We start from the raw sequence: 26,547 nt of genomic DNA, 5'->3' as shown, positions 1-26,547 counted from the left end.
AGCCTGGGACCAATCTCCTTGGTTCAAAGACTTTGTCTTCCATATGATCTTCCGGGTGTTGAGGATGGAGGGGTGGGGGAAAGAGGCCAAGTGATGATGTCGCTGTCCCTCATTTATACTTTCTTCCAGCTGCTAGAAAGATCTTTGACCAGACTTGGAGGTCAGGTGGTTCCCACTGCGTAAGTGCCCTCTCCGAAGGAGCCTCTGGGAGAGTGGATTCTTCTGGGCCATTAACGCCTGTCTGGCCAGTGATAGCTGTTCTTTGTTGCAACTGTGGGCATTTCCCAACCTCACAACATATTTCAGTAACACATATAGCAAGAGTTCATAACTTCACATATAGTTCAACAGGATATTAACGTTCAACAGATCAAGACTTTTAAAATGATACCTCACAAGGCATGCATTGTACAGAACATATCATATGACAGTGGTGAATATGGGGGTCCAGGGTGCTACTTTGAGGTACAGAGTGTTAACTTTCTAACAGAACTGTTACATTGTATCAGCCATTCAGATACTCACTCCTTATTTTAACCCTGATTCTATAGGTAAGGTTTTTTAATCTGTAACCCAGCAAAGCTAAAGCTAGTGACAGAATTTCACGTTGCATTTTTTCCTTAACCAAGACAGCTACAGTTTGAGTATCTCGTTACTTAATGTGTACATACAGTGTTTAAACTCTGTAGCAACTTCTTCAGATTCAAAATACCCTTTGTGTGTAAAGGGTCCTTACAGCCCAAACTTGATTACTCTATGCTCATGCATGAGATGAAGTTATCCAAGGTGGAACTGTATCTATAATGGATGGTCATGGGTGGTAAGAGGTAGAAATACAGATGCAGAGGGCAGGTGTGAAAAATAAATGACCATCCCCCCCCACCCCACCCACACATACAAAAGAAAGTAACCAAACCCCTTCAGCTCAAGGCTTTTCATGCCTGAATAGTTAGAACTTGTCCAATCCTGCAAGAAGAGCTAAAGACAGCCCTTTACTGTTTCTCCTTTCTGGGGAGCTTGAGAGAGAAACAACTATGACTGAGCTCAGCTGAGAGCTGACATGTTACACCATGTTGAAAAATATTTCTTTCGAAGAGCTCAGCCTGTTGGAAAGAGTATTGTCATTAACTCCTTGGGACAGTCTCACAGGATCTGTACCTTTCTTCCTCAGTAGTGTGGTATCAGTTCTCAATTATCTTTGGGAAAGTATTTTTGTAGATTTCTTAATTGAGAAACTGTTTTAGAAATCCAATTACAAGTATATAGAATTTTATGTGCACCTACAAAGATGTTGGGTTTTTTTGCATTTCCAAATATTCCATTTAATCAGGCTAACAATTTAATTAGTTGCAGTTGACATAATTAGTGTGTTAAACAAAAATCTCATTCAGCAGCAATTTTTGTACTTTGTACAGTAGAAGCATAAGGAAAAGCTGAACACTAGCCCTGCCCACTCCCAAAACGCAATAATGGGATAGTCTTGCAGCCACCCTTAGTTTGCTCCAGTTCAGTAGGGTAGATTTTTATCTTCTATAGCAGATCTAGAAAAGAGATTAAAGAACATACATAGTAACCAAAAGAACTTTTTACAATAAGTTATATAAAAGCGGCACATTTAAAATTTCTTCCTGGGCAGGACTGTCTTCAGACTATTAAATCTGTTTAAACACAGTCCTCATGACCCATTATATAGCCACTCCTCTCTGAACTGGAGATGATAATGCACTGTGCATTAGCATACTGAAACCTGGCCTCCTAATGCTCTAGCTAAAACTGAAGTCTTCCATCAAGTTTGTGACAGAAAGATGTTGGTAGGTCGGAATGATTGTTGCTGGCTTTGTCTGCATCTCTAATGTTTTTGACTTAAAATAGATTTTCTGCAGGCTAGTGTAATACTCAAAACTTGTGTGATGTGATCGTTGCTTGTCGGGGAAAAAGACAACAGAGCCAAAGAAAAACAGCTGCAATACAAAGACAAACCAGTCTAAACCCTGCTACCCTCTGCAAACAGCTATCTGTCTGCATTTGCATGTTTTGAGTTATAGAGCAAAAAAGTCTGTCACTGCTAAAGCCAGGTTGCCATGGTGAAATTATTCCCTGCTATTAAAGCGTGATTCTACTCGACTCTGTGTAAATGGCATTGTGAAATTCCACACTTAGGATGCCTCAAAGATTTCCTGATCAAATTTGCTCAGTTTACAAGTAAAAAGAGCGCTTTGCTAACTGCCAGCGCTATAAACTCATCTGGGGTTCTGAGAGTCAAACTGAATCCTTTCTGGTGTGCGCAGTGTCTGCAGTGTCTGCGTGCCACATTCTCTCCTTGGTTTCACCCATGCATCAACATTGTCTTCAAATTCTGTCTTTAAAGAAAACAGAGTTGCATGGAAGTAACCAAGAGCAGAATTTGGTCCTGCAATTAGAACTCAGTCTTACTGATGATAAATGAACCAAAATAAATCCTTCCCCCCTCCCCCCACCCCCAATATATGTTGGCTCTGCAAGACAGTAGGAGTGGAAACCTATCAAAGCTTGTTTTAGTCATCAGATATGTCTGAATACACACAGACAGGGAGCATATTCTTCTAAGATTACACACTTTTTAGAGCAGAACTTTTCTATAAATGTTTAAGGATTGCTGCAATCTGGAGATATTTGCTTTCCCAAAAGCATGGGGGACTGAAACACCTCTTTTCCAACCAACAATCTTCATACAGGTCGTTTACACAAGCTTGTCTCTGCGCTTTGAAAGTTCAGTACTCCTGTTGCAGGAGGCTTCCTGTCTGCAGTCTGTATCCCAACCAGTTTGTGCATCTCTGTTACTCACTTTGTCAGTTGAAAACCTCTCCTTACCCTTGCCTGAATCTCTGTGTCTCTCCCTATTTCATTTAACTTTGCAATTGTATTAATTCTGTAAAGCATTTTGGGATAGCTGGGAAAAACACTATACAAAATAAAATTACGATTGTATTTTGTTGCCAAAACATACTGCTTATTCTCACAACAGTGTCTCTCTTCTGCTTGGAGTGAAGCTTTTCTGTAGTACTTGCAAGGATAATTACTTATCATCCAATTTTTTTCTCACTCCTCCCTCAGAGGAAGTCAAGGACATTGTGTAGATTTTCACAGGTTAACCTGGGCTAAGTTGTGTGGGTGCCAGTCACTAGCTTACACAGGTGCAGCACATCTACATTAGGGCTGTGCACCCATGTAGCTACACTGGTACAAAAATCCCCAATGCAGACACGTCCTCTGACTTTTTTTTTGTTCAAATAGACATGTAACAGGTCAGCACTCCTGTTTCATATACCATTTTAAAACATTAGTAGATGCAAGGTGACCCCTGCCTTCCCTGTCCCTCCTGAGGAAACTTTACCTGCAAGATCTGTCTTTGTTAGGCAAACCCTTCTGTCTAGTTGCAAGCTGGGTAAATTTCAGCTCACATTTTTGCGAGTGAAGAGGAGTTGGGTCTGTATTTGATATTAATGAGAGTGATTCTTCTGCATGGGAATTAGATACAGTAACATTGTAAGGTCTTGTCTACACTGCCACTTTACTGCCCTGCAACTTTCTCGCTCAGGGGTGTGAAAAAACAACTCCCTGAGCGCTGCAAGTTTCAGCACTGTAAAGTGGCAGTGTAGATAATGCACCAGCGCTGGGAGCTACTCCCCTTGTGGAAGTGGGGTGTTTTTTTTATAGCACTGGTGCTGCAACTACACAAGCCACGTTAAATTGCTGCCACAGCACTGCTTTAACATTGCTAGTGAAGACGTGCCCTTACCTTCTTGATTTTTAAGGGTCTTTGATGGGTTAGGCAGGGTACATGTCCTGGGGACTTCTTACTGAAATACACTACTTGGTTAGCATCCTGTTTGACAAGACATGGGACCCTGGAGCTTCCCCACATTTGTGTTCTAAACTGATGGGCTTTTGAGAGGTAAAGACAGTGACATTGCTGTGAAGAGCTACCCAGGACCAAATTCTCCACTGTGCTGTGCCTGATTTATGCCACACCACTGTTGCAAAGTGATAGCCTCATAGCAAACTATCATTCTAGTGTAGGGAATCTCCTGTAGGGGGAAGGTCCAAATAGCAGGGCAAATGCGCACACAGATCATGAATGTAGCTGGCGTAGTCAGGACTTTCCTGAACCTTGTGCCTTTTCTGTTGGGATCAGCAAGGTACACAGGTGCCCCAGGAGGCTTTAAGCCACCTTGTAGTCAGGGTGCCCCTCAAACTGATGGGCTGAGCTCCTATACATAAGGCCAAGAATCTTGAGACTGTTATTAACCTGTTATACAGAACTAAAAGTCAGCTGAACTATATTTCTTAAGGGAAAAAGATAATATTTTACTTATTAGATACTTTCAAAAAATTATTGGGAGTGAGAAAAACTACAAATCTTGCATTCCTGGCAAGCCACATTCAGCTGCCTTTTGAAAAAAGGCATTCATGTGAGGATTTTGGGGTGGTCAGGAACTGGTACTATTTTTGATTTTTTGTTATCCCTTTTAATTCTATTTTCGGGACATTAGTTCAGATAAGTTTATTGTGTATAACACTATTCCATCTGTGACCTATTGCGTTTACCTTATATACACACACAGATAATCACAGCTCTGTGCAGAGAGCTCTTGAGAATGGTTCAAAGATTTGGAAGAGCAGTAGACCTCTTACTTCCCCACTACCTGAAATCAGAAGGGTTTTTTTCTAGTAGGTGATCTTAGTCTTAAACAGATTACACTGCAAAATATCCTTCAGGATAAGGAACCTGCTGAGCCTTCATGTTTTTGCCTATTGGTTCAGGCATATGAAGGCTTACTGGCTCACTGAGGAGTTAACTGTAGTGGATAGAGTCATAGACGTTGGAAAAGGAGCATTTAAAATTAGTAAAGCAGAGCTACGTCATTGAGGCCACGTAGAGTGCTTTTGTCGGGTTGGACAGTTTCCTACATTTTGAGCTGTTGAAAGTGGCTGCGTCTGTATTTCAGCATTGCCTCCCGGAAATAAATCCACAAAAATGTTCTGTTCTTCCAGCTGACCTTCCTTTCCTGACCCATGCACACAACTCGCTCTCCCCCGCCCTGCAAAAGAGTTGATGAAAGGGGGACCACGGAAGAATGACATGGTGATTGTACAGTCAAAAAGAGTCAGCAAAGATAACTGGAAGTTAGATCCATCCTCTAGTTTTGGGGGGAGGGGTATTACTGGTGGATAGGTGCTCAGGAAGGAAGAAGGAAACTCTAGTTCAGTATGTTTTACAACAAGAATGTACTCTGCTATGGAAACAGAAAGAGAAAAAGGAGGATTTGGGGGTAGGTGTTTTAGTTAATTTAAGGATAAAGTAAAAGGAAACCCTAACTACTTGTTTTCTTCCACACTGCGTATTCCTCTAGCATTAGCTGAACTTTCTGCAAGCTCCGCCTTGCTTTTGTAGTCCTCCTTCCCAGTGGTACACCAATGGAGAAAGCTGCGAATACCAGGCAGGAGAAGGAGTAGTACCAGAAACTGGACACCAGCAAAGACTTGTAATTGAGTCTCTTCTGTCAATAGACAGCTGTTGTGATAGGCAGTTATATGTGGCTTGCCAGGAGCATGTAACCACTATGTGCAGGCAATGTGATAAGCACTTGTCTACTTATTTCCTTTTTTTGTTAAAAGCAGGGGAAAAGAGCAGACAGGACTGGGAAATTCTGCTGTACCAATATATGCAGTGGGTACCAGATGCACCCTGTTCCTCTTGCTTCCTAGGTAAGGCCAGCTGGAGCTTAATTTGGTCTTAAACTCAAAATCTGTCTATAGAATGTTTGTACGCTTTTTTTGAGAAGCAACATTATGAAATAGTGTTATGGCACTTGTCATCCTTAACATGCTTGCCATGCCTTGGCACCGGCTGTTTACAGCATAGCATCCGGAGGCTAAGTAAAGATTGCCTTTTAAGGTAAAGAGCAGCTATGAGAATATGAAAGAAAAAAGTTTCCCTGGCATGCAGGGAACATTCTTCCTTCCTCCTCCTCTTAAATAAACTATTAGTAACTTTTAAAAACAGAACAAAAATGAAAAAGCAAGGCCAGGGATGCTGCCAAAGACATTTTATTCTGCACGGCCCCCTTAGAGCTACACTGTAACTGGGTTCTGGAAATGACTCAGGATGGGAGAAGAGAAGAATGAAACTCTGAGGTGGGGTCTGTCACAGGGCTAGAAAGGGAGGAAAACATAATAGTTGCTGTGCAAAAAGACTGTCTCCTTCCCTTCCCGATGTCCCATGGAAATAATCTGACCACAACAGACTGCGAACAAGTTGGCTGTGTTGTAATGGAATCTAGGGTTCCTTTGTAACGATACTATATACAGCCCTTCTATATTGATGCTCTTCCTTTCTTTTCCTTTCCAACACTGAAAATATGCACATTTCCAGACTTCTCTTGATATGTTGGATCTAGCACCAGATGGTGTCTGTCTTGTTGGAGTGGCACTGACTCTAGATAATACAGGCTATGCTACTGCATAAAAATTTAGCCTTTTAAAATCTACACTTGGCATGCAAAGCCAAATATTACCAACTGTGAGAGGTCTAGAGCCCTGATATACAATATAGCACAGCCCAAAGGAAAGGGAGGTTGCAGCTGCCACTTTGGCATCCTGGCAGATGATGAAACCATACATAGTATTATAGTGTATGCTCTTGTCTGCTATCCTGCGGGGGGGGGGGGGGAGGACGGGAGAAGCTGTATCTTACATTTTCATTATTGATAGGTAATGGTTTTGTAGGGAGAGGGAAATGTGAGAATAGTCTCAGACTGTTGTCAAGGGAGATCAGAGTTAGTGGGTGTACTTTGTCTCTTCAAATGCAACCCAGCATTGACAGTTGCCTTGCCTACCATAGAAGTAAGTTTTTGTTGTTGTTTTTAAGTCTTTGATTATGAGGGAGCTGTCTTAAGGTGTGAGAATTCCCCCCCCCCCTCCTTGATATTTAACTAAAGTAAGAAGTGTGTTGTTTTTTTTAAGCGAGGGGGAAGGGTAGATGGGGACTGTGGTTTGGTGGGAAGAGGAGAGAGGTTCAGGGAAGGGAAGGGCTGAGAGTGGGAAAGCAGCCACCTCTGTCCTGTAAAAACATCAGTGCTGTTTGCTGCTTCATTGTTCTTGATGGGAGTTCCTTGCCTAGAACTTAAATGGAAGTCATAAATGTTAGGTCATAAACTGTTTCCTTCCTTCTGTGAATAGATTAAAAACTCTGACACTTAGGCAGAATAACCCTAAGTAGAAATTAACTGATAACTGATTTCCAGTAGAGGAGCCTGGGGCTTTCAATTTTTAATTAATCTCACACTGATTATGCTGATTATGGAGAAAAGGATAATGGTAATGAAGAAATCTATTAATGGTTAATTTACATTTCCCCATAAAGCCTTGGACTTTCTCGTGGATGGCTGAAATCTCTGGTGTTGTCTTCTGGGGAGAGAACACATAGAAGCGTGAGATTTTTCTTCAAGTTGTTTATACTCACTTTCGCCTTTCACCCACCTCCCATTTGATTTATTACACAGAAGGGAGGTGGAGAGAGAAGCTGAAATTAAAACATCCAACAAAATTGTCTTCTTGAATTGCATCCCTTTTGAGTTCTCTTCCCTGCAAAGCATCAAACATAAAGGAATTCAAGGCCTAGAAGAGATGATTAAAATATTGGCTCACTGCCTGTATAATTCCACATTAGCTCATGTTTTAAGAGGCCAACTTGTGTCTTTGGAGACTACTGAAAAGGTAGCATCTGACAATGCTTCACACTATAATTTTATCAGTTGATATTTTTTAAAAAAAAAATCTAGATGTGTATTCATTCCTTTTTCTTTTTGAAATCTCAAGAATAAAATCCAGACAAACATGTTTTGGCATAGTGTCTTGGCTTATGATGTTAATATGTACAGTAATATGGCAGTAAATGTGTGTAGGTGTAAGGCATTATAGCATTTCTGGGTTGCTGGGTTTGTAAATAACCCACTCAATTGTTCCAGTTTGAAACACAGCATTTAAATCCACATGTGCATTTCTTTAACAATTTTCAAAACATTCAATAATTTGAAAATGTGCAGAGTTTGGGTATTAGTATTTTGGACTAGTTTATAAGTAACTAAATAGATAACTTCAAATAACTTCTTTGATTTATGTGTTTTCAAAATGAAATTAGTAAATTTTATATGGGTATCTTTTTGTTTTTAAAAATTGATAAACGTTAAGCTTTTGGAAAGATTTTTTTATTCAATTTGCTCAGTAAAGATTTTTTTTCTATGCTATTTTTATATCCACTATTTTAAGTCTTTGAGTTCACTTAATTTTAAAAAAATTGCACATTCAGACCACTAAAGCGAAGCGGTCCCAATGTAAGGGAGGTGCTTTGCCCTGAATCTCCTGGCTTTTGTTAGGATTTATCACTGCACAACCTTAATCTTGGATGATACCTGAGATCATGATTTAGCCATTGTAAAAAGTCTCTATAAATTACTAGCTTCAAATCAATATTTCATTGGCCTGAACTCCAGATTCTTAATCCATTGTCTTCCTTTCTCCTTTTCCTGGGGATTTGGGATGGGTTGTGAGTTTTGAGGCTTGGCTAATGGGGAGAAGGAAACCTGGCATAGGACGCCTATCAGACTTCCTGTGTCAATTTCCACTGAAATTGATTCTTGGGTTGGAATTTTGACATTGGATTACATTCCCCCGGAGGCGGGAGGGGAGGGGGAGAATAAGTGGGGCCTTGCATGCAGGTGTCTGCTCCTTTTCACTGCTTTCTATTAGCATCACTTTAGACTTTTTCAAGGTTGTGACACGATGCTGTTTATAAAAACGCCTCAGATAGGCAAGCCATTGGTGACTGTGCAAAACTAGTTTCAGAGTAACAGCCGTGTTAGTCTGTATTCGTAAAAAGAAAAAAGAAAAGGAGTACTTGTGGCACCTTAGAGACTAACCAGTTTATTTGAGCATGAGCTTTCGTGAAGTGAGCTGTAGCTCACGAAAGCTCATGCTCAAATAAACTGGTTAGTCTCTAAGGTGCCACAAGTACTCCTTTTCTTTTTTCTTTTTGTGCAAAACTAGTTAATTTATGTTGGGAGTGATGAAGCAGATTTTCTTTATTAAGTAAATCCAAATGTTAGCTATATTCTGTGAAGTGTCACAACAGCACCTTAGAAATAGCTACCATGGGTTTGCTGGATAAAACGCTGGAACAGTGGAATAGTGTGATGCTCAACTTAGATCAAAGTAAACTACTGAATTTGCTAGGGAAGTTATTTAGGCCTGGTTTGTGTCACTTAAACTTGTGAAAACCCCATCGACCTGTTTAAATAACTTCATTTTAACTCAGTAAATTGCCATTGCAAGTTAAATTGATTTAAACAAGGTTAAACTTCATCTATGTTGTGCGGGAGGGAGGTTATGTTGGTTTTACTGGGTCAGTTTTAAAATCTGAGTTAAATTGGTGCAACTTTTGAAAATAGACAAGCCAGTTTCCACTTGTGAAATAGGAATAATACTTACTTCATATGGTATTGAGGCTAAACAGTTGTTCAGTGCTTTGACCATGTAAAGCTCCAAAGTGGTATTTAGGCCAATGAAGTTATTTGGCTTCTAGTCAAGGAAGATATGAAAGAGGGGTCGGGGAGAGAGATGGGGTTTCACATCTTGATTAACTGAACAGATATAACAAAGACACCTGGGAAATAGCCACTTTTACTAAATCTCTTTTAAGAAAAATAAAATGCAGCTAGTTAAAGGAAGTGATCAGTGACCCAGGTGGCTTGTCACTCATTGTGGTTGTTCTCTACGTCCTGTTTTTCTAGAGCTATTCCAGGCAGGCTTAGAGCTCAAATGTTTTCTCAGATGAATACAAAGCAGAGAGTATGGAAACCCTGCAAGAAGCACAGCTGTAATGAGCATATTGTCTGGCTCTAGCTAGTTTACTTAACCTTCTTCTTTTACGTAGTGACCCCCCTACTGTCTGTGTCCTTTCTTCTCCCTGCCCCCACCCCCCTCAGGCCCCTCTGCGCTCCTTCCCAGTCTGGTGTGATTTGTGCCTGTGGCATTTTCTTCAACAGAACTCTTTTCTGATATAACCTTTACTGGGAGCAGTATGAAGAATTAGTTTGCAGTCTTGCTTTACCTGTGAATAACCACAGCTGAGCTGTTTCCTCAGAGAGAGCAGAGGAGATGTGAACTGATCTCTCATCACAACAGATGAGGAAGAAAAAATGCTTGGATGCTTCATGAAGGATGTTTTCCACAGGCATTTAAACACTGATATGGGGCAAATTTTCAGGAAGCCGCCTTAACTGTATCCAACTACCGACCAACGAAACTTTTATACAGAAAGACAAACGCATGTGCATACTCTGCAGGTGCAGCTAGGCCTTGATAAATATTGGTATCAGAAAAGGTTAATTACCGAGTTCTCTCTGCTCTTTCTCTAGAAGGGCATAGATGCAGAATTTGAATCAAGACTTGATTTGTTCTAGGTGTTGACACTGCAGTGCAGGGCTAGGAATGCTGCTTTTTGATAGGTGCCATCTTTTTATTTATTTATTTTTTTTAAGGTCACATTTTTAAGGAGACATTGGATCAAGCTCTCTAGTGATTTACCCAGGTAGATGGTGGATTCTGTGATGTTCCTTGAACACACTGGAAATAATTCCAGTGTCCTGGTTATCACCCTCCCTCTTATTTTAAGCAGCTTCTAACATCAAGGGCTCCAGGAGCTATTGCTGCTCATATTTGTTAGTAGATATCACGATCAGTGTTGTTTTTTCTTCATCTGAGAGAATGCTCTGGGATATCTTGAAAGAGGCTGCATAAGCCATTTTTCACTTATTTGTGGCTTTTTTATATTAAATCAAGAATGTGCATAGGGCTTCTGGACATATGCTTTTTATAACCTATAAAAAGCATGAAAAATATTTCCTCAAGAGCCTTTGGAAATGTTTCATAGTGAGTGTTTTCCTAGAAGCAGCCTCTCAGCTGAAGTAACTGTGTAAACTTGATTGAAGGATTGGGGTGGGAAGGAGGTAACGTTTTAACCTATATTTGTAGGTAACTATATTTGTCAACATTAAATTAATGTATGGGCCTCAGTTTGACCAGTTTATTTGGGATGTAGTACCAACATTTGTGCTCTTACTCAAGTGTGATCACCTTTAAAAATGTTTCTGTAGTGTTGGGGCATGGTGCAGTGAATATAAACATGTAAAATACTTAGTACTGGCTATTATCTTCCACACTAGAACCAGCACTTTGCACCTGGGAATCTGGAGTTAATGAAAACAATTAATTCAGCTTCGGTTGCTAGGCTGGAGCGTTGCTTTGCGATTTCACAAGCTTGATCAGTCCAGCACTTGATGTTCTTAAGAGTCTCTTGAGCCTAATTATTGTGCAGTACAATATTTTTTATTATATATCACCTATTACCAATACACACTGAAAACTCACTGGTAGAAACAACTTTTATGGTGGTTCTTCAACACTGCACTGATGCAGCTATGCCCCTGTAGCACATCTACTAAAGACATGCTATGTCGACAGGAGAATGCTCTCCCGTTGGCATAATTACTCCCATCTCAACGAGAAGTGGAAACTAGATCGGCGAGAGAGCATTACCCACTGACGTAGCATGGTGTAGACCCAGCTTTAAGTCGATGTAACATATGTCACTCGAGGGTGGTTTTTTCACACTCCTGAATGACGTAAGTTGTATCGACTTAAGCGGTAGTGTAGACAAACCCTTAGTAGCTGCACAAGGTAAGCAGAATTTTTCCTACTGTCATCTGAAGTTTGATATTCAAGTGTCTTAGTGATGTGAATAAACCTTCATTTTTTGTGATCATGTATCTATTTGGCAAGTGGGATATTTCCCTCAAATTAATATTTTTGAGAAGGGGACTAAAACATTGGAAAGGGAGCTAGTTCTCCTTCAGGTAGTTCATCTCCAGGGTACTGGAAATCTAAACTGGGCATTTTATAGAGGGATTTGGTGCCCATTGCAATGTCGCAAAGACACAAAATGGTCAAATGGTCAGCAGCATAAAACTGCTATTCCTATGCAGAGGTAAACATTTTTTTAAGATTGAGCATAGCCTTTTGTGTGCAGAAACTTGCAGACTCAGTGAAAGTAAATTGCTCTGTACTGAAATTGTATTATTTCTGGATGGGGAGAGGCATTGCATGAGGTAGGAACAGCCCACTTACTCACTGAAAAACTGTCTCAAGCACCGCACATCTGGCTTTCTCCTGCGGTTCCCCCCAGTAGCCTGTCTGCACGACAGGCCAGCTTTGACCTCTTAATCCCTCTTTCCCACTTCCTCCTGCCCATGGAAGGTTGCTCTTGCCTGATGTGGCGTACATTATTCCTCCATGTCTTAGGCATTTGATGTAGCACTATCCTGTAGAAGAGAGAGGAGTCAGATTCTCTTCTCCCTCAGAGCATAGTTTTACACTCATCTCAGCCAATAGCAATTTAGTGAAACTTTTCATGCCAGCCTCTCAGGGATGAGGACATTGAATGCACCAGGCTTCTTTTTGCTCCAGTTTTGAAAACACCACCTGTCTGTTGTTCTGAATGCCCTGAACCATCCCAAAACATGATTTTATTTTGCATGTATGGTAATTTCCACTAAGACCCTCTGCAGGTGTAAAGGTGCAGTACAGAACCTGCCTAGGTTGGTTTGAGCAGTGGCGGGGTGATGTAGGTCTCTGCTTGGAATGGAGCAATTCAGTGGCCTTGAGTGCTTTGGGTTAGCTAGGGGTTAAGTACATAGTTTCAACTGGATTTATATTGTTTACTGCCAGGATAAACTGGTTCCAAGTCTGAGTATAACATTCCTGCAAAAGAAAGAGGTCAAACAGGCTGCTTCATCTGTTTACAGTCAAGATACTTAGATTAAAACCAAAGACAGAAACCTGAAAAAGACTGTTTCTTCTGATGTTAAAATAGTTTTTCAATTATGAAAACTTCAAGTGCTGTGAAAATTTGAGTAGAACTAGAGACAAAGCATTCAAGTATACATTGCATAAGTTGGTTTATGTCTCTCAAAGCAGCAAGTGCATCTTTCCTGAACCTTTCTCTTGTCTATAGCTCCGACATTATACTTTGAGGTTCACTGCAGCTGCAGGGATGAAGGCAAGAGTTACGTTATCAAACCCAGAGTTGTTCTAACTTTGCAGCCCTCCACTGTTATACCTCTGTCCACTGTAAAACATAGGATTTTAACATGAAGAAAATGTATCCAAGTTGACACACAATGTCCCCTGGCTGGGAAGTAGTCTGAAGAATTAGTTTGTAGGCCAGGTTCTCTTTGTTAAACAAACTCAGAAGAGAAACCTTGCAGACTTTTTTAAGCTTAGTTTGAATTCAGTGTTCTGAACAACAGGAAGGCAGGGGCTGAGTGCGGTGAGAAGCAGTATAATAAATCAGCCAGTCTTTGTATAGCTGGTTTTTAGTTTACTTTCCTAGGCCAGTCCTACTAGTTAAAACATGTTTGGGGTTACAAAAGTCCTCTTTCACAGCCATCTCATTAACCCTTTCATTATTGTCGTTAGACGAAGTGACCTTCCCCTAACTGGGACTTACTATGACATTTCTGTGTATCTGTGGCTCGTAAATACGTGTAAAATGTACAAATAGACAAGATGAGGCATCCTCTGCAGCCTTGAAGATCTCCCTGATTTTTTTCTCTTCTTTACAACTGTCTTAGATAACATGCAAAGTCTTGAGTGCCTTCCTTCTGGCCAGTAAGTGGGGGTGGAGAGACAACTCTTGAATGTAAAGTCAGAATAGAGCAGGGTTTCTCAAACTTCATTGTCACAACCCCCTCTGACAACAAAAATTACTTCATGACCCACGGAAGGGGGACCGAAGTCTGAGCCCTGGTGTGCGCGTGTGTGTGTGTGCGCGCGCGCACACACAGCTTGAGGGCTTCAGCCCTGGGCGGTGGGGCTCGGACTTCGGCTTCAGCCCCGGGCCCCAGCAAGTCTAACGCCAGCCCTGGCAACCCCATTAAAACGGGGTCGTGACCCGCTTTGGGGTCCCGACCCACAGTTTGAGAACAGCTGGCACAGAATAATATGAGGCACTCTTACATTGGCTTCCTAGTTTCTACCATCCCAGGGAGCAAGAGACCAGAAATCAAATCCAGGTCTCCCACACAACCACATGAGTGTTTAAAGGATTTTTAAAGGGGTACACTTAGAGAGAGTACCTAAGGAGTTAGATTCTGATAGTCATACATCCTTTGGCGGAGGAAGGTTCATACTCCTCATTCAGGTTTTACTGAACCTTCAAGTGCCCTTTCTAGGAAGGATTTGTCTGATCCTTTGCAGCCATAATTACAGTTTACATACATCACAGACGGGCACTGTTTAAAGATTCTTTTGAAGTCTATATGCTGTCCTTTTACAGCATGACTTCAAGGCCAGGTTTTCTTGGGACAGAATCCAGGCTAATTTCAATAGCGCAATTTAAAGCAATGATCTCCAAAGGTGAAGTTGTCTTGGTTTTCTAGATTTGAAAAACATTTTGTCCTAAACCAAGAATGCCTGAGGTAAAATAATCTGAGCATCTGGTACCCAACGTTCATGTTCCAGTGCTAAGCGTACAATGCCTATTGTACTTGTTCAGCACCAGAATAGTCCCTTTTCCTTTCAGTTAGGTTTAATTGTGAAACTGGAGAGACATGGGAGACAGGTAAATAAACAAAAGCTTGACAGCATACATTGCCTTTTTGTTTAAAAACCCATCAGGAGCAGTGAGCATGTGGTGGGTCAGCACATTCAGACCATGCATGATTCACTGAAGTCTAGCCATGGGATTGTTGGCTTGGGTTGAGACTTCAGTCTGAGAACCTTCAGGACAGACCATGAGGAAAACAGTGGTAACTGGGACAGGCTTTGTTTCTTCTTTGTGAAACTGGATGAGAAAAAAGGCAAAATGTACCATATATGCAGGTCTACATCACCGCTCCCGTGTCTAAAAAGTGAGATGTCTGGTTTTTATCCTAGTTCTTAGTGCTCAGTTCAGAACACCTCTTAGTCCCCACTCAGGAAAGGTGCAGAACTGGAGTAGCAAGGAGTGCTGCAGCTCAGGAATGAGCTGCAATATACTGGTAGAGAAGGGTTGGGGAGAGCTTACAATGCATTTCCTTGTGTCGTTCCCTCATTACCTCTGAATCTTTTTATTGCTCGTTCCCAACATCTGTCCTGTCCATCCCTCCCCATCACAGGTACAAAATACTGCTGCATACAGCACAGACTGTAGTAATTTTCATTGTAGTAGCTTCTGGAGGCCTCAACCAAGCTCTGTGCCTCCTTGCAAGCTCTTTAGGGCAGTGACAGTCTCTCACTGTGTGTTTTCACAGTATCTTGAGCAACCTAAATAGACAGTGCGAAAGATGTATAAATTAAAAAAATCTGAAGTTCATGAAGCATCCAAAAGCTTTCATAATTTCACATAATTCATAACTATGAAATTTATAAAGTCACTCGGTATGGGGTTTTTAATTATGTGGGTTTTATTATTATACCTTAATAAAATAAATTGGTGGAAAAAAGCAAAACACTTAAAGGTTGCTTGCTTGGAGTTTTGTAATTCTGAGTTCCTGCAGGGTTGCATATCTTTTCTCTGCTAGTGCTGATAGTATGCTCCAGGCAAGGTGTCTAATAGCATAGAATCTTTCTCTATTTGCTAATATTAAAATTAATTAGACTATGTACTACAAAAGAGAACACATGGAGTGTACATGAGTGGGGGAGTTTGGATAAACCAGACCATATCAGTATGCTCCTTACCAGGAGTAATGGTAACATTTCTCTCTTTTTCTAATCCTTTGCAGGAAATCCAAGGGAAAACCAAATGGTAAAAAGCCAGTACCAGAAGAGAAGAAACTCTACCTAGAGCCAGAATATACAAAGTTGAGAATTACTGACTTTGAATTCAAGGAGCTAGTGATGTTACCACGAGAAATAGACCTCAATGAGTGGCTAGCCAGCAATAGTAAGTAGTATGAACACAGCTCACTGCCTGATGCCCGTGCCCAAAAGGGGCTTTCATTTACATGTTTTCTTTTTACTGGTTTCAACACTAAAAGCCATTGAATGTTTTTGCATGTTTACTATGCAATGCAGGTCACAATATCTTGAGTGGTAACTAAGCTGTGTTTAGCATAAACCAACTGTGCTCTACAGGGTGGAAATGTTAGTGCATCTCCCCTTCTTCCCCCTCTCATTGTGACATTGGTGAGGACATTAAACTTTTTTGAGGTCTCTCTGAGGACCCTCATTTTCCTTTTGAAGGGTCTATTAAAACTGCTGGTTCAGCAAGTTTGACTGTTGGAGGCACTGGTCTTCCAAAAAACATTTTTTAAGACCCTGACTTGCAGGCAAGTCCCAGTAAAGTTCCTTTGTTTGTTTGTTTGTTTGTTTTTTAAGATAAACCTAGAAGTCTTTTAGCTGGATTTTCTTTCTCTCTCCATCTCCCCTTCTAGCCCTTGTGGAGTTATTTTGAATTTTAAAGTTTACTCAAAGATAGTACTGACAGAATTGGCTGACTAAAGATTATATGCTATGTATGTTCCCCACTGCATCTCTATTCTGACCTGCAACACCACCTGCTGCTACTCAGATAGCTCTGCCAGTCCTAACCTTCAGTCACACCCAGTCACGTTTATTTCTTAGCAGTGTGTGCTAATTATGAGAGATTCATCTAAACTGCATGCTGGTTTTGTTAGGTGTGCAAACAGTCATTTGGGTTTAGTCAGACACCACACTCACATTTGTATCTTGAGCAGCTTTTGGGTTCTGATTTTAAGTCAGTACATTGTAACATTAAGATCTCCAAGTTCAGGAGTGTTAGGCCGCTTTACCTGTTCATTTGTGGATTACCTGTCAGTGTTCTGATAAGTAGCTTACATCTCTAAAATTATTTTTCCTGTCTTTCTTTTTCAGCAACGACCTTCTTCCACCATATCAATTTACAGTATAGTACAATCTCAGAATTTTGCACAGGAGAGTCGTGTCAGACCATGGCAGTGTGCAATACGTAAGTGACAGCCTGCATGTGTTCACTGCTTGGACTGCTCCAACAGAGCCTCTAGACTCGGTGGGGATGGGTGTGTGGGATTTGGAGGCGGTTAGACAGGGAAGTAAGGAAGGATCTCCTTATGATCTGTTAAGGACATGACAAGTGCACACCCTTCCTGGAAACAGTGGAGGGAGGGGGAAATCCTGCTGATTCAGTAAAGGAGAGATGACCTCTTGGAAAACCAGCTCAGTCAGAAAAGCAGCAAGGTCATACTGCAGAAGGAAAATACCTTGTTTGGGGTCTTGTAGGGGAGGAGTGGAAAGTAAAACGGTGTAGTCTGGGAAAGCTGATGGGAGTCTATAGAAGGCAGGAAGGATAAAAGAAGAATAGTAAAAACCTCAGGGGTCCCTCTCTGTGGTTGGAATGTGAACCGGGCACCAGACCATTTGACAGATAACCTCCAGTCTGATGTGAGCCATTGTCTGCCTCAGCTCTTGGACATAGAGGGCACAAGTGGAAGTTTCTCAAAGGGCAAAGGAAATGGTCTGGTTTTGTGTCTTTTCCTGCTCTAGGAGCGATCAAATCTTTTAAGGCTGGCTGGCTGTCTGTCAGGTGTGAAAGAGAGCATTGGTGCTTTAACATGTTCCCGACGCAGAGGAAAATGCAATTGGCTCAAAGTGGCCATTTTAAAATGGGGCTTTACTGCAACCTGCTGCTCTTGACTGAGAGATTCAGACATGAGGGAATCTGAGAGCTCCAGCAGATGCGCTCCTGTAGTTTCCTCCTCCCTCTCTTCCTCTTCCCCCCCCCATCCCATACATTCACTGATAATCCCACCCCCTTCTCCATTATGCTTCTTGAGATCTCTTCAATCTGTAGTGAAGATGGGTTTTCAAGAGGAAAACAAAACAGTCGTTAATGTCTTAGCACACCAGCAGCTATAAAGATTATCCACAGCAAACACAGGCCTCTCTATTAAAATGACTCGTAATGATTGCAACATATTGCTATGTAATGCCAAATAGGTGATTGCTGCCTATACTGTGGCATTTCAGAAGAACTCCAGAGTTGTGTATTAACAGCTCACACTGACACTGTTTCAGGGAGGGGACTTGAGAGGCGCTCCTGCGTTCATGAAGATGGCGTATGTGAAGTTATAAAGGATACTTTTTTCAGATGTGAAAATTAACAGCAGGGTAACTTCCAGTAGCAAGCTCAAAAAGAGGACCTTGCTACTAATGATTACCAAGAGGGAACGTAGCTCCAATTACCCAAGAAATACGAGCTTTCTGAACATTTTGAAAGCAGTCTGGAATGTGGAGTGATAAATCTCCCCCACACAAAAATGAGGATAATTGTCCAAAAGCTAGGAAACCGGTTAATCAGTGGACAGAGAAAGCTTGTCTCCTTGTAAAGGAGATGTTGATTAGCAGGATGAAAGGTACTCCAGTAACTTTGCCGTGTGGTTTTCTAGTGCAAGGATTCTCAACATGCTATAAAAATTCCATGGCCCACCTGGGCCACAACAACTGTTTTTCTGCATATCTAGTAGATTAAAAGCCAGGGGGTAACGAGCAGGGCAATTGCCTAGAGCCCCACACCACAGGGGGCCCTGTTGAAGCTAAGTCGCTCTGGCCTTGGCTTTCAGCCATGGGAGGCGGGACTCGGGCTTCTGCTTTTTGCCCTGGGCCCCAGCGAGTAACGACTGTTTTGCTCTCTGGTTTATTTTGGTGGACCCCCTGAAACCTGCTCACGGCCCCCCAGGGGGCCCCAGACCCCTAGTTGAGGACTGCTGTTCTAGTGTGCTGATTCCTGCTCTAGTCCTTCCCATCACATATAGGCAAGGCCTAAATCCAATTGACTTTCAGTGGGCAAGGTTTTGTGGCCTGCGATATGCAGGAGGTCAGACTAGATAATCATGATGGTCCCTTCTGGCCTTAATGTCCCCCCCACTTTATTTATTTTTTTTATATATAAGCCCTTGAAGTGGCCTGCCTACGTTTAGTGTTTTGAGTCCCTTTCACCTAACATTTTCGCTCCAATCTGACTTTTTTGCTTTGTCCACTCTACTGGAATTGCCATCATAAGTCACTAATGACCCTATTAGGTCAGACAGCTTCTTCATAGTCCCAGTACTGAATTCAGTCAGGTGCATATGCACAGGGGTAGCCAAAATTTGGCGTACTGGGGGAAATTTCAGAAACATGCAAGTGACTTAGGAGCCTAAATTCCCTTTTCAGAAGTGACTTAGGTGCATGACTTTCATTGACTTTTGTAAATAGGACTTAGGCTTCTTAGGCACTTTGTAAATTTACCATAGTCTTCAAGCACTTCTCTGTGTCCTTCTTGTCAGATTGGCTCTCTTTCATAAGAACGGCCCTACTGGGTCAGACCAAAGGTCCATCTAGCCTAGTATCCTGTCTTCTGACAGTGGCCAGTGCCAGGTGCCCCTGAGGGAATGAACAGAACAGGTAATCATCAAGTGATCCATCCCCTGTCGCTTATTCCCAGCTTCTGGCAAACACAGGCTAGGGACACCATTCCTGCCCATCCTGGCTAATAGCCATTGATGGACCTATCCTCCATGAATTTATCTAGTTCTTTTTTGAACCCTATTATAGTCTTGGCCTTCACAACATCCTCTGGCAAGGAGTTCCACAGGTTGACTGTGCATTGTGTGAAGAAATACTTCCTTTTATTTGTTTTAAACCTGCTGCCTATTAATTTCATTTGGTGACCCCTAGTTCTTGTGTTATGAGAAGGAGTAAACAACACTTCCTTATCTACTTTCTCCACACCACTCATGATTTGATATACCTCAATCGTATCTCCCCTTAGCCGTCTCTTTTCGAAGCTGAAAAGTCCCAGTCTTATTAATCTCTCCTCATATGGCAGCCATTCCATACCCCTAATAATTTCTGTTATCCTTTTCTGAACCTTTTCCAATTCCAATACATCTTTTGAGATGGGCTGACCACATCTGCACACAGTATTCAAGATGTGGGCGTACCATGGATTTATATAGAGGCAACATGATATTTTCTGTCCTATTATCTATCCCTTTCTTAACTATTCCCAGCATTCTGTTCGCTTTTTTGACTGCCGCTGCACATTGAGTGGATGTTTTCAGAGAACTATCCACAATGACTCCAAGATCTCCATGCACTGTTCAAAGCAGGACTTTCCTGTCTCCCTGTCTGAGCTGGAAGGTAATCAGGGTTCTTTGTGCATAACTGAACCTTTTGGAATTTCTCCTCTGAATTTTACTCTCCTCTGTGGCAGTTGCAGCTTCTTTTTAAAGCACAAACAAACCTTGCTGCCGATCACTCGCTTGCCAAGTGAAATCTGTAGAGGTGACACCAAAGGTTTGTGTCACCTCGTCTCTCTGTCCCCAAGACATGTACAGTTTCTTTAACCCTGTCAACATCATGCACAAATCAGGGCAGCATCAAGAGGGTCTTAACACTTTTCTTTTAAGCACTGTTCCCTCTGCATGGTTCAAACACCATTTTTAAAATAGGGCCAGATCCCTCAGAATCCTTTGCTGCACAGAGCACTTGGAGTTGCTCTTACTGGGCAGCTGTGGATTTCTGCAGCATGGGAGAATCCTCTGCTGGTGTAAAGCTGGCATAGCCAGCTCTCCACCAGCTGCTCCTCCCTCTTGGCACACGGGTGTTCCAAGGCAGAAAAGTGCAGCTAAAGCACAATGTGTTCCAGCAATTGTGGGCCAGCATAAGTTAGCGCCAATCCTGTGGCTGCAGTAACTTGAACCTGGGACAGATTGGCTTTCTGGTAAGTGACGTGTGCTTGGTGCAGCTCAGGATCCAACCCATTGTTTATTGCAAGCATACCGACTATTTTTAAGGGAATTAAAAGTGGTGGTGGGGAACAGTCCTTCTGGAGTGCAAGAATGAGGCCACATATAAGTGTGGGTCTTAGACACCTAGTGTGGCTCCACAGCAACTTGCAACTGGTGCTTTTCTGCCTGAACATGCCTTCTTGTGCCCTTCTAGAGTCAATAATGCTGCTTTAGGTAACTATGAACAAGATATGAATGACTAGCACCATGCAGTGAATAAGTGTATTAAAACAAAAAGGTGTCTGCAGAAGTCTTGATAACTTCCTGCAAATTGAGGAAAATCCTACAATTTTTTTTCCCCTCGTTTTCTCCTCCTCTGTTCACTGACACTGCTAGCCTCTGTTGAAACTGCAGTTCTGTAATGGAGAACAGTAGCAGTGAAGGCTGAAGTATTACAGTCGAGCAGAATACAACAGCCACTAGGAGAACCTCATGAGGTTTCCTTTTTTTGCTTAGCACTGGGGACATGAACAGTGTCCTTAGTGTTTCTAGAAAAGCATTTGGGACAATGAAAACAAACTCATTGTTAATAGAACAAACCTTTCAGTTGCGCCTTAATCTTGAAATCAGTGTTTTCCTTTAATTGTTTCGAGACTGTTCTGTGCACACGGTTCGTGTACACATGGAACTTTACTTTCCAGCCTGTGACCCCACATCCTTCCAGTTGAATGCAGATTTTTCTGCAAATAGCAGGCAGACAGCATCTGTCATGAAGTCTTCCTAGCTCCTTAGCCAAGATATGAGTGAGTGTTCTTGGGTGGACATTACACCCACTTTATCAGGGATTAGTGATAACATAGGTGGTTCAACTTTGTAGTGAAGCAATAGTTTGGCTAGGGATACAGCACTAATCTCCTTTTAATGCTTTTCAAAAAGTGACTTCTCTGAGGAATGTCAGATAACACATCTCGTTGGTCCAGTGAAGACAGCTAAGAGTTCAGTAGTTGGGCAGGTGTGCAAAAGGACTGTGCTTGATCCTTGGCATGAGGAAAAATATCCCTGGCCAATTCAGATGCACAAACAATACTGGCTGGTGGTTTCTACTCTGCCTGGCAAGCCCTGCCCATCCTGAAGTATGAAATGGGAGACACACCAATTCAATCAATTTCTTACACTTAGGGCTGGTCTTCATTACCTCCGCTGCTGCCTCAATGCAGCAGGGGTCGATTTAGCGGGTCTAGTGAAGGTCCACTAAATCGACCACAGAGTGCTCTCCGGTCGACCCCAGTACTCCAGCTCCCTGAGAAGATTAAGGTAAGTTGATGGGAGAAGACACTGAGGTAAGGTGACCTAAGCTACGTTGACTCCAGCTACGCTATTCACGTAGCTAGCTGGAGTACCGTAACTTAGGTTGACTTACACTGGTGGTGAAGACAAGCCCTCTGGTGATAACTGAGGAGTGTCCAGAACTGAGTCTTTCACTCCTAAAGGATGACTAAGGAATACGAACCGAAGTCTCTTGTTGTGACCTTAGTCAAAATGCTTAATTTCTATTGAAGTTTCCCATTTGTAAAATGGGGATACTTTCTTTCTCCGACCCTTTGGCTGTTCAGAGTGTAGTTCTTTGGGCATGTCTCTTAACAAATAAATGTACAGCACCTAGAACAGTAGATCCCTGATTTTGGTTGGGGCCTCTAGGTGCTACCATAATATAAATCAGTAATAAACCTGCTTTATCACAATTATTATTAGAATTCAGATTCACTCCTTTTAATGATTATAATTATAAATCAAATGCACAGCTACAAAATGGGGAATGACAGACTAGGTGGTAGTATGGCTGAAAAGGATCTGGGGGTTACAGCGGATCTCACATTGAATGAGTCAGCAAAGTGATGCAGTTGCGAAAAAGACTAATATCATTCTGGGCTATATTAAGAGCAGTGTTGTATGTAAGACACAGGAGGTAATTGTCCTCTGCAGTGGTGAGGCCTCAGCTGGAGCACTGTGTCCAGTTTTGGGCACCACACTTTAAGATTTGAACAAATTGGAGAGAGTTCCAAGGACAGCAACAGAGGTGATAAAAGGTTTAGAAAACCTGACCTACGAGGGGAAAGGTTTAAAAAAAAAAAAAAAAAAAAAAAAAAAAAAACCTAGCCATGTTTAGTCTTGAGAAAAGAAGACTGGGGAGACCTGATCGTTTTCACATATGTTAAGGGTTGCTACGAAGAGGTTGGTGATCAACTGTCCTCTGTGTCCACTGAGGACAGGACAAGAAGTAATGGGCTTAATCTGCAGCAAGGGAGATTTAAGTTAGATATTAGGAAATCCTTCCTAATTATAAGGATAGTTAAGCACTGGACTAGGCTTCCAAGGGAGGTTGTGGAATCCCTATCTTTAGAGATTAAGAACAGGTTAGACAAACACCTGTCAGGGACAGTGTAGGTATATTTTGTCCTGCCTAGGTGCAGGGGCCTGGACTAAATGATCTCTCGAGGTCCCTTCCAGCCCTACATTTCAACGATTCTAATCATTCTGTTCGGTGGAAGGGAGCTAGTAGAACCTCAGAGTTACAAACGCCAGTCAACCGCACACCTCGTTTGGAAGTAGAAGTACACAATCAGGCAGCAAGGGAAAAAAAGCAAATACAGTACAGTACTGTGTTAAACATAAACTACTAAAAAATAAAGGAAAAGCAGCATTTTGCTTCTGCATAGTGAAGTTTCAAAGCTGTATTAAGTCAATGTTCAGTTGTAAATTTTGAAAGAACAACCATAATGTTCAGAGTTATGAACATTTCAGTGTTCTGAACAACCTCCATTCCCAAGGTGTTTGTAACTCTGAGGTTCTACTGTATCTGTGGTTCTTTATTAAAATTTCCTGTTATATATTAACAGTGGATTTATTTGAAGGCCGCTGTTAATTGATATGGTTAGGGGCTAGTAAACTTGAATTATACTTGTTACCTTTTCTTGGAAACAGTTTGCATGTCCCATGCCCCTTGAAACAGATCATTCACATGTTCCACAGTGCTGGGGGAGAGATGGTAGAGTTCATAGAGTGAGTGGAGAATGTAAATGCAGACACGGGGTTAGATGGAGGGGGATGCAGAGGGGATTCTAACATTTGTCCAAAAATTAGATTGAAGATGGACTAAGCTGTTATGCTAGTTAAAGAAATGCAGCAGGTACTGGAGGGAGACGAAAACTGGGTAGCTAGCATTATGGTGCCATCTCCTGACAGCAAATGTTATTACACTGAATTAACATTGTGTTGGCCTAAAGCAGGAGTTCTCAAACTGGGGGTTGCGAGGTTATTACATGGGGAGTCGTGAGCTGTCCACCTCCATCCCAGACCCCACTTTGCCTCCAGCATTTATAATGGTGTTAAATATATAAAGTATTTTTAATTTATAATGGAGGGTCGCACTCAGAGGCTTGCTATGTGACAGGGGTCACCGGTTAAAAAAAAGTTTGAGAGCCACTGGCCTAGAGTCCCTCCTCCCCAGTTCTGGTAATTTTGTTTAAAGCATTGGGAGGGTCACAGAGTATAATTGACAAAGTACTTTATTTAATAGTGATGTGGCTGTGCTTTAGCAAGCACTTTGCACTTATAGTGCTTTCCATCGGAGGCTTTCTAAAGTGCTTCGCAAACAATTAAGCTGTACAGTGTGGTGGGTATCATTAGCCCTCAAAATGTTTTGGAAAATAGGCACATGGAGGGTAAGTGACTTACCCAAACCTCGCAATATGTCACTGTCAAAGCTGGGAACAGAACTGTGAGAGCCTGCTTTAACAAAGCTGCCTCCTGGCATTCTCTTTAGCCCTTTTCTGTGGATTTGTCCTGTTTGGGGAAAGTAACACTCTGGTGATACAGGCCTCCAGTTTGGGCTTATCTTATGGAGGACTTTCCTGTGCAAGTTGTCGGTGTTGCTAGTACTGCTGACAGCATTGAGTGAGCTCACTGGCAGAAGTGGAACGGTAAATGGAAAGTTCTGTACTGCTTCTATAAAGGAGATAGTGTCCGGACTTCCTATCTAGGAAACCATTCTGAAGTGAGTCGCTATAGGAATCCATGGCCTGTACTTCAGTAATGTTATTGGCTCGCTTAAAAGCCCAAACAGCTTGAAAAAATAAATGTTGTCTCTTGCCAGGCATTGGGTTTTGGAGGAAGTTTGACATCAACATATATCTGTAAGTGTCCTTTTTTAAAAAAAAAAAAGAAAAGAAATCTATCTGCTGCTGCTGAAGTTCTTATAGTTTAGTTAGAGTGTTAAGCTACTTGGCCAGAAGCATGTGCCTGTGTACTTTTATAAGTGTGCTGTAAATCAAGCTGAGGGTCCTAAGTGTAACATACAACACTGGCAATTCTCTCCACAGACAGTACTACTGGTATGATGAGCGGGGAAAGAAGATAAAGTGCACGGCCCCTCAGTACGTTGACTTTGTCATGAGTTCGGTGCAGAAGCTAGTGACGGACGAGGATGTCTTTCCTACAAAATATGGTATGTTTGCTCCTGGGAGAAATGTCCTCTGATCTCTCTCTCTGAAAGGGGTGTTCATCATCCAGAAGTCACAAACGCTGCACTAAAGGTGCAGAAGTGTACTTCATTTGTGCTGTCTATTTTTAATTTATTACTCTGAACTTGCTGATTCTTTCTTTCTGGGCTGAAATTTTGCATGCTTGGTCTAAACCCAAATATGAATGTTTTGAAAAGCTAGAGCAAAACTTCTAAAGCTGGTTTTTAGTTACAAAAGCATTTTGATTGGAGGGAGAGAATACTGGGCCTGATTCATCCCTGAATTGCAGTGGGGTTACTCCAGTGATGAATATGGCCTGTTTATCTTTGCCATGTGCATCAGGGTTGTCACCCTGATTCTCACAATCCTTCAGTCTCTCCTGGTGTGCTACTATGATGAGCATTTTCCTTTTTCACACCTTTCCTTGCACACTCTCCCAGAGCTTGGATCTAGTAACAGTACTGCAGGAGACAACGGGACAAATTGATCCCATTATTTCCTATTTTCATAGCCTTGAAAGCCAGAAGGGACTATTACATTATCCAATATCACAGGCCATCACATTTTGCCCAAATACCTCAACGTTTAGCCCAATGATTCCAGTTCGAACAAAGCGTTTTAGCCCTTAGGAAACTGAAGTGTTGTGTGCCACAGGCAGAGAAGAGGGGACAGATGACAGCCTGTGAGGTAGCAGGAAATAAACACTGCATCCGTAGAGTCACAGAAAACCCATAGTCCCATGGTTAATCCAGGAAAAGTGTGTTGACTTTTTACGGGGCTTCTCAATACATGGTTCACGTTCTATAAACAGATTGGATAGTGCTGGGGACACCTCCCCTCCCATTCACAGCTGCACAACATTGCTGTGGAAAAATCAGTTGCCTACCTAGACAAGTGATATTTGGAAAGCGTTTGTTTACTGCTAATTGTCATGTTCGTGGCTCCAGTCACCCCCACTCCTCCTTGTGCAGCAGCGAGGCTGGGCCTCCCTGTTTCCAGCTGCTTTAGCAGGGATCTAGGTTCTTAATTGCAATGAAGTAGTTACTTCACTGCACAAGTAGCTGGAAGTAAGGAGTTGGCGTTACCACTCTGCTACCTGGCTTTCTGTGCAGATCACCAGCAAGTGTTCTGCAGACTAAGGACTGTGGAACTGTTAAATCATTAACACGCAATGCACG

At 42.0% G+C, this 26,547-nt stretch overlaps 1 protein-coding gene across 6 annotated transcripts in view; it reads left to right on the top strand.

The window, feature by feature from the left end:
- Positions 1 to 26,547, top strand: part of MOB2 (MOB kinase activator 2) — a 156,587-nt gene that overhangs the window by 126,280 nt on the left and 3,760 nt on the right. For 4 of the 6 annotated variants that reach the window (XM_074954835.1, XM_074954831.1, XM_074954832.1 and 1 more), the window contains exons 2-4: positions 15,864 to 16,024; positions 16,975 to 17,068; positions 25,229 to 25,353. In XM_074954835.1, the coding sequence (XP_074810936.1) occupies positions 15,864 to 16,024; positions 16,975 to 17,068; positions 25,229 to 25,353 (380 nt within the window). Of the gene's footprint in view, positions 1 to 5,658; positions 5,749 to 6,133; positions 6,178 to 15,863; positions 16,025 to 16,974; positions 17,069 to 25,228; positions 25,354 to 26,547 lie in introns of those variants that run through there. The other 2 variants (XM_074954830.1, XM_074954834.1) reach the window with 2 other exon arrangements.

This window comes from Natator depressus, chromosome 6 (genome assembly GCF_965152275.1).
Source record: "Natator depressus isolate rNatDep1 chromosome 6, rNatDep2.hap1, whole genome shotgun sequence".
Lineage (NCBI taxonomy): Eukaryota > Metazoa > Chordata > Testudines > Cheloniidae > Natator > Natator depressus.
Note: the sequence above shows the minus strand (reverse complement) of the source record. Positions and strands in the feature narration are given on the sequence as shown.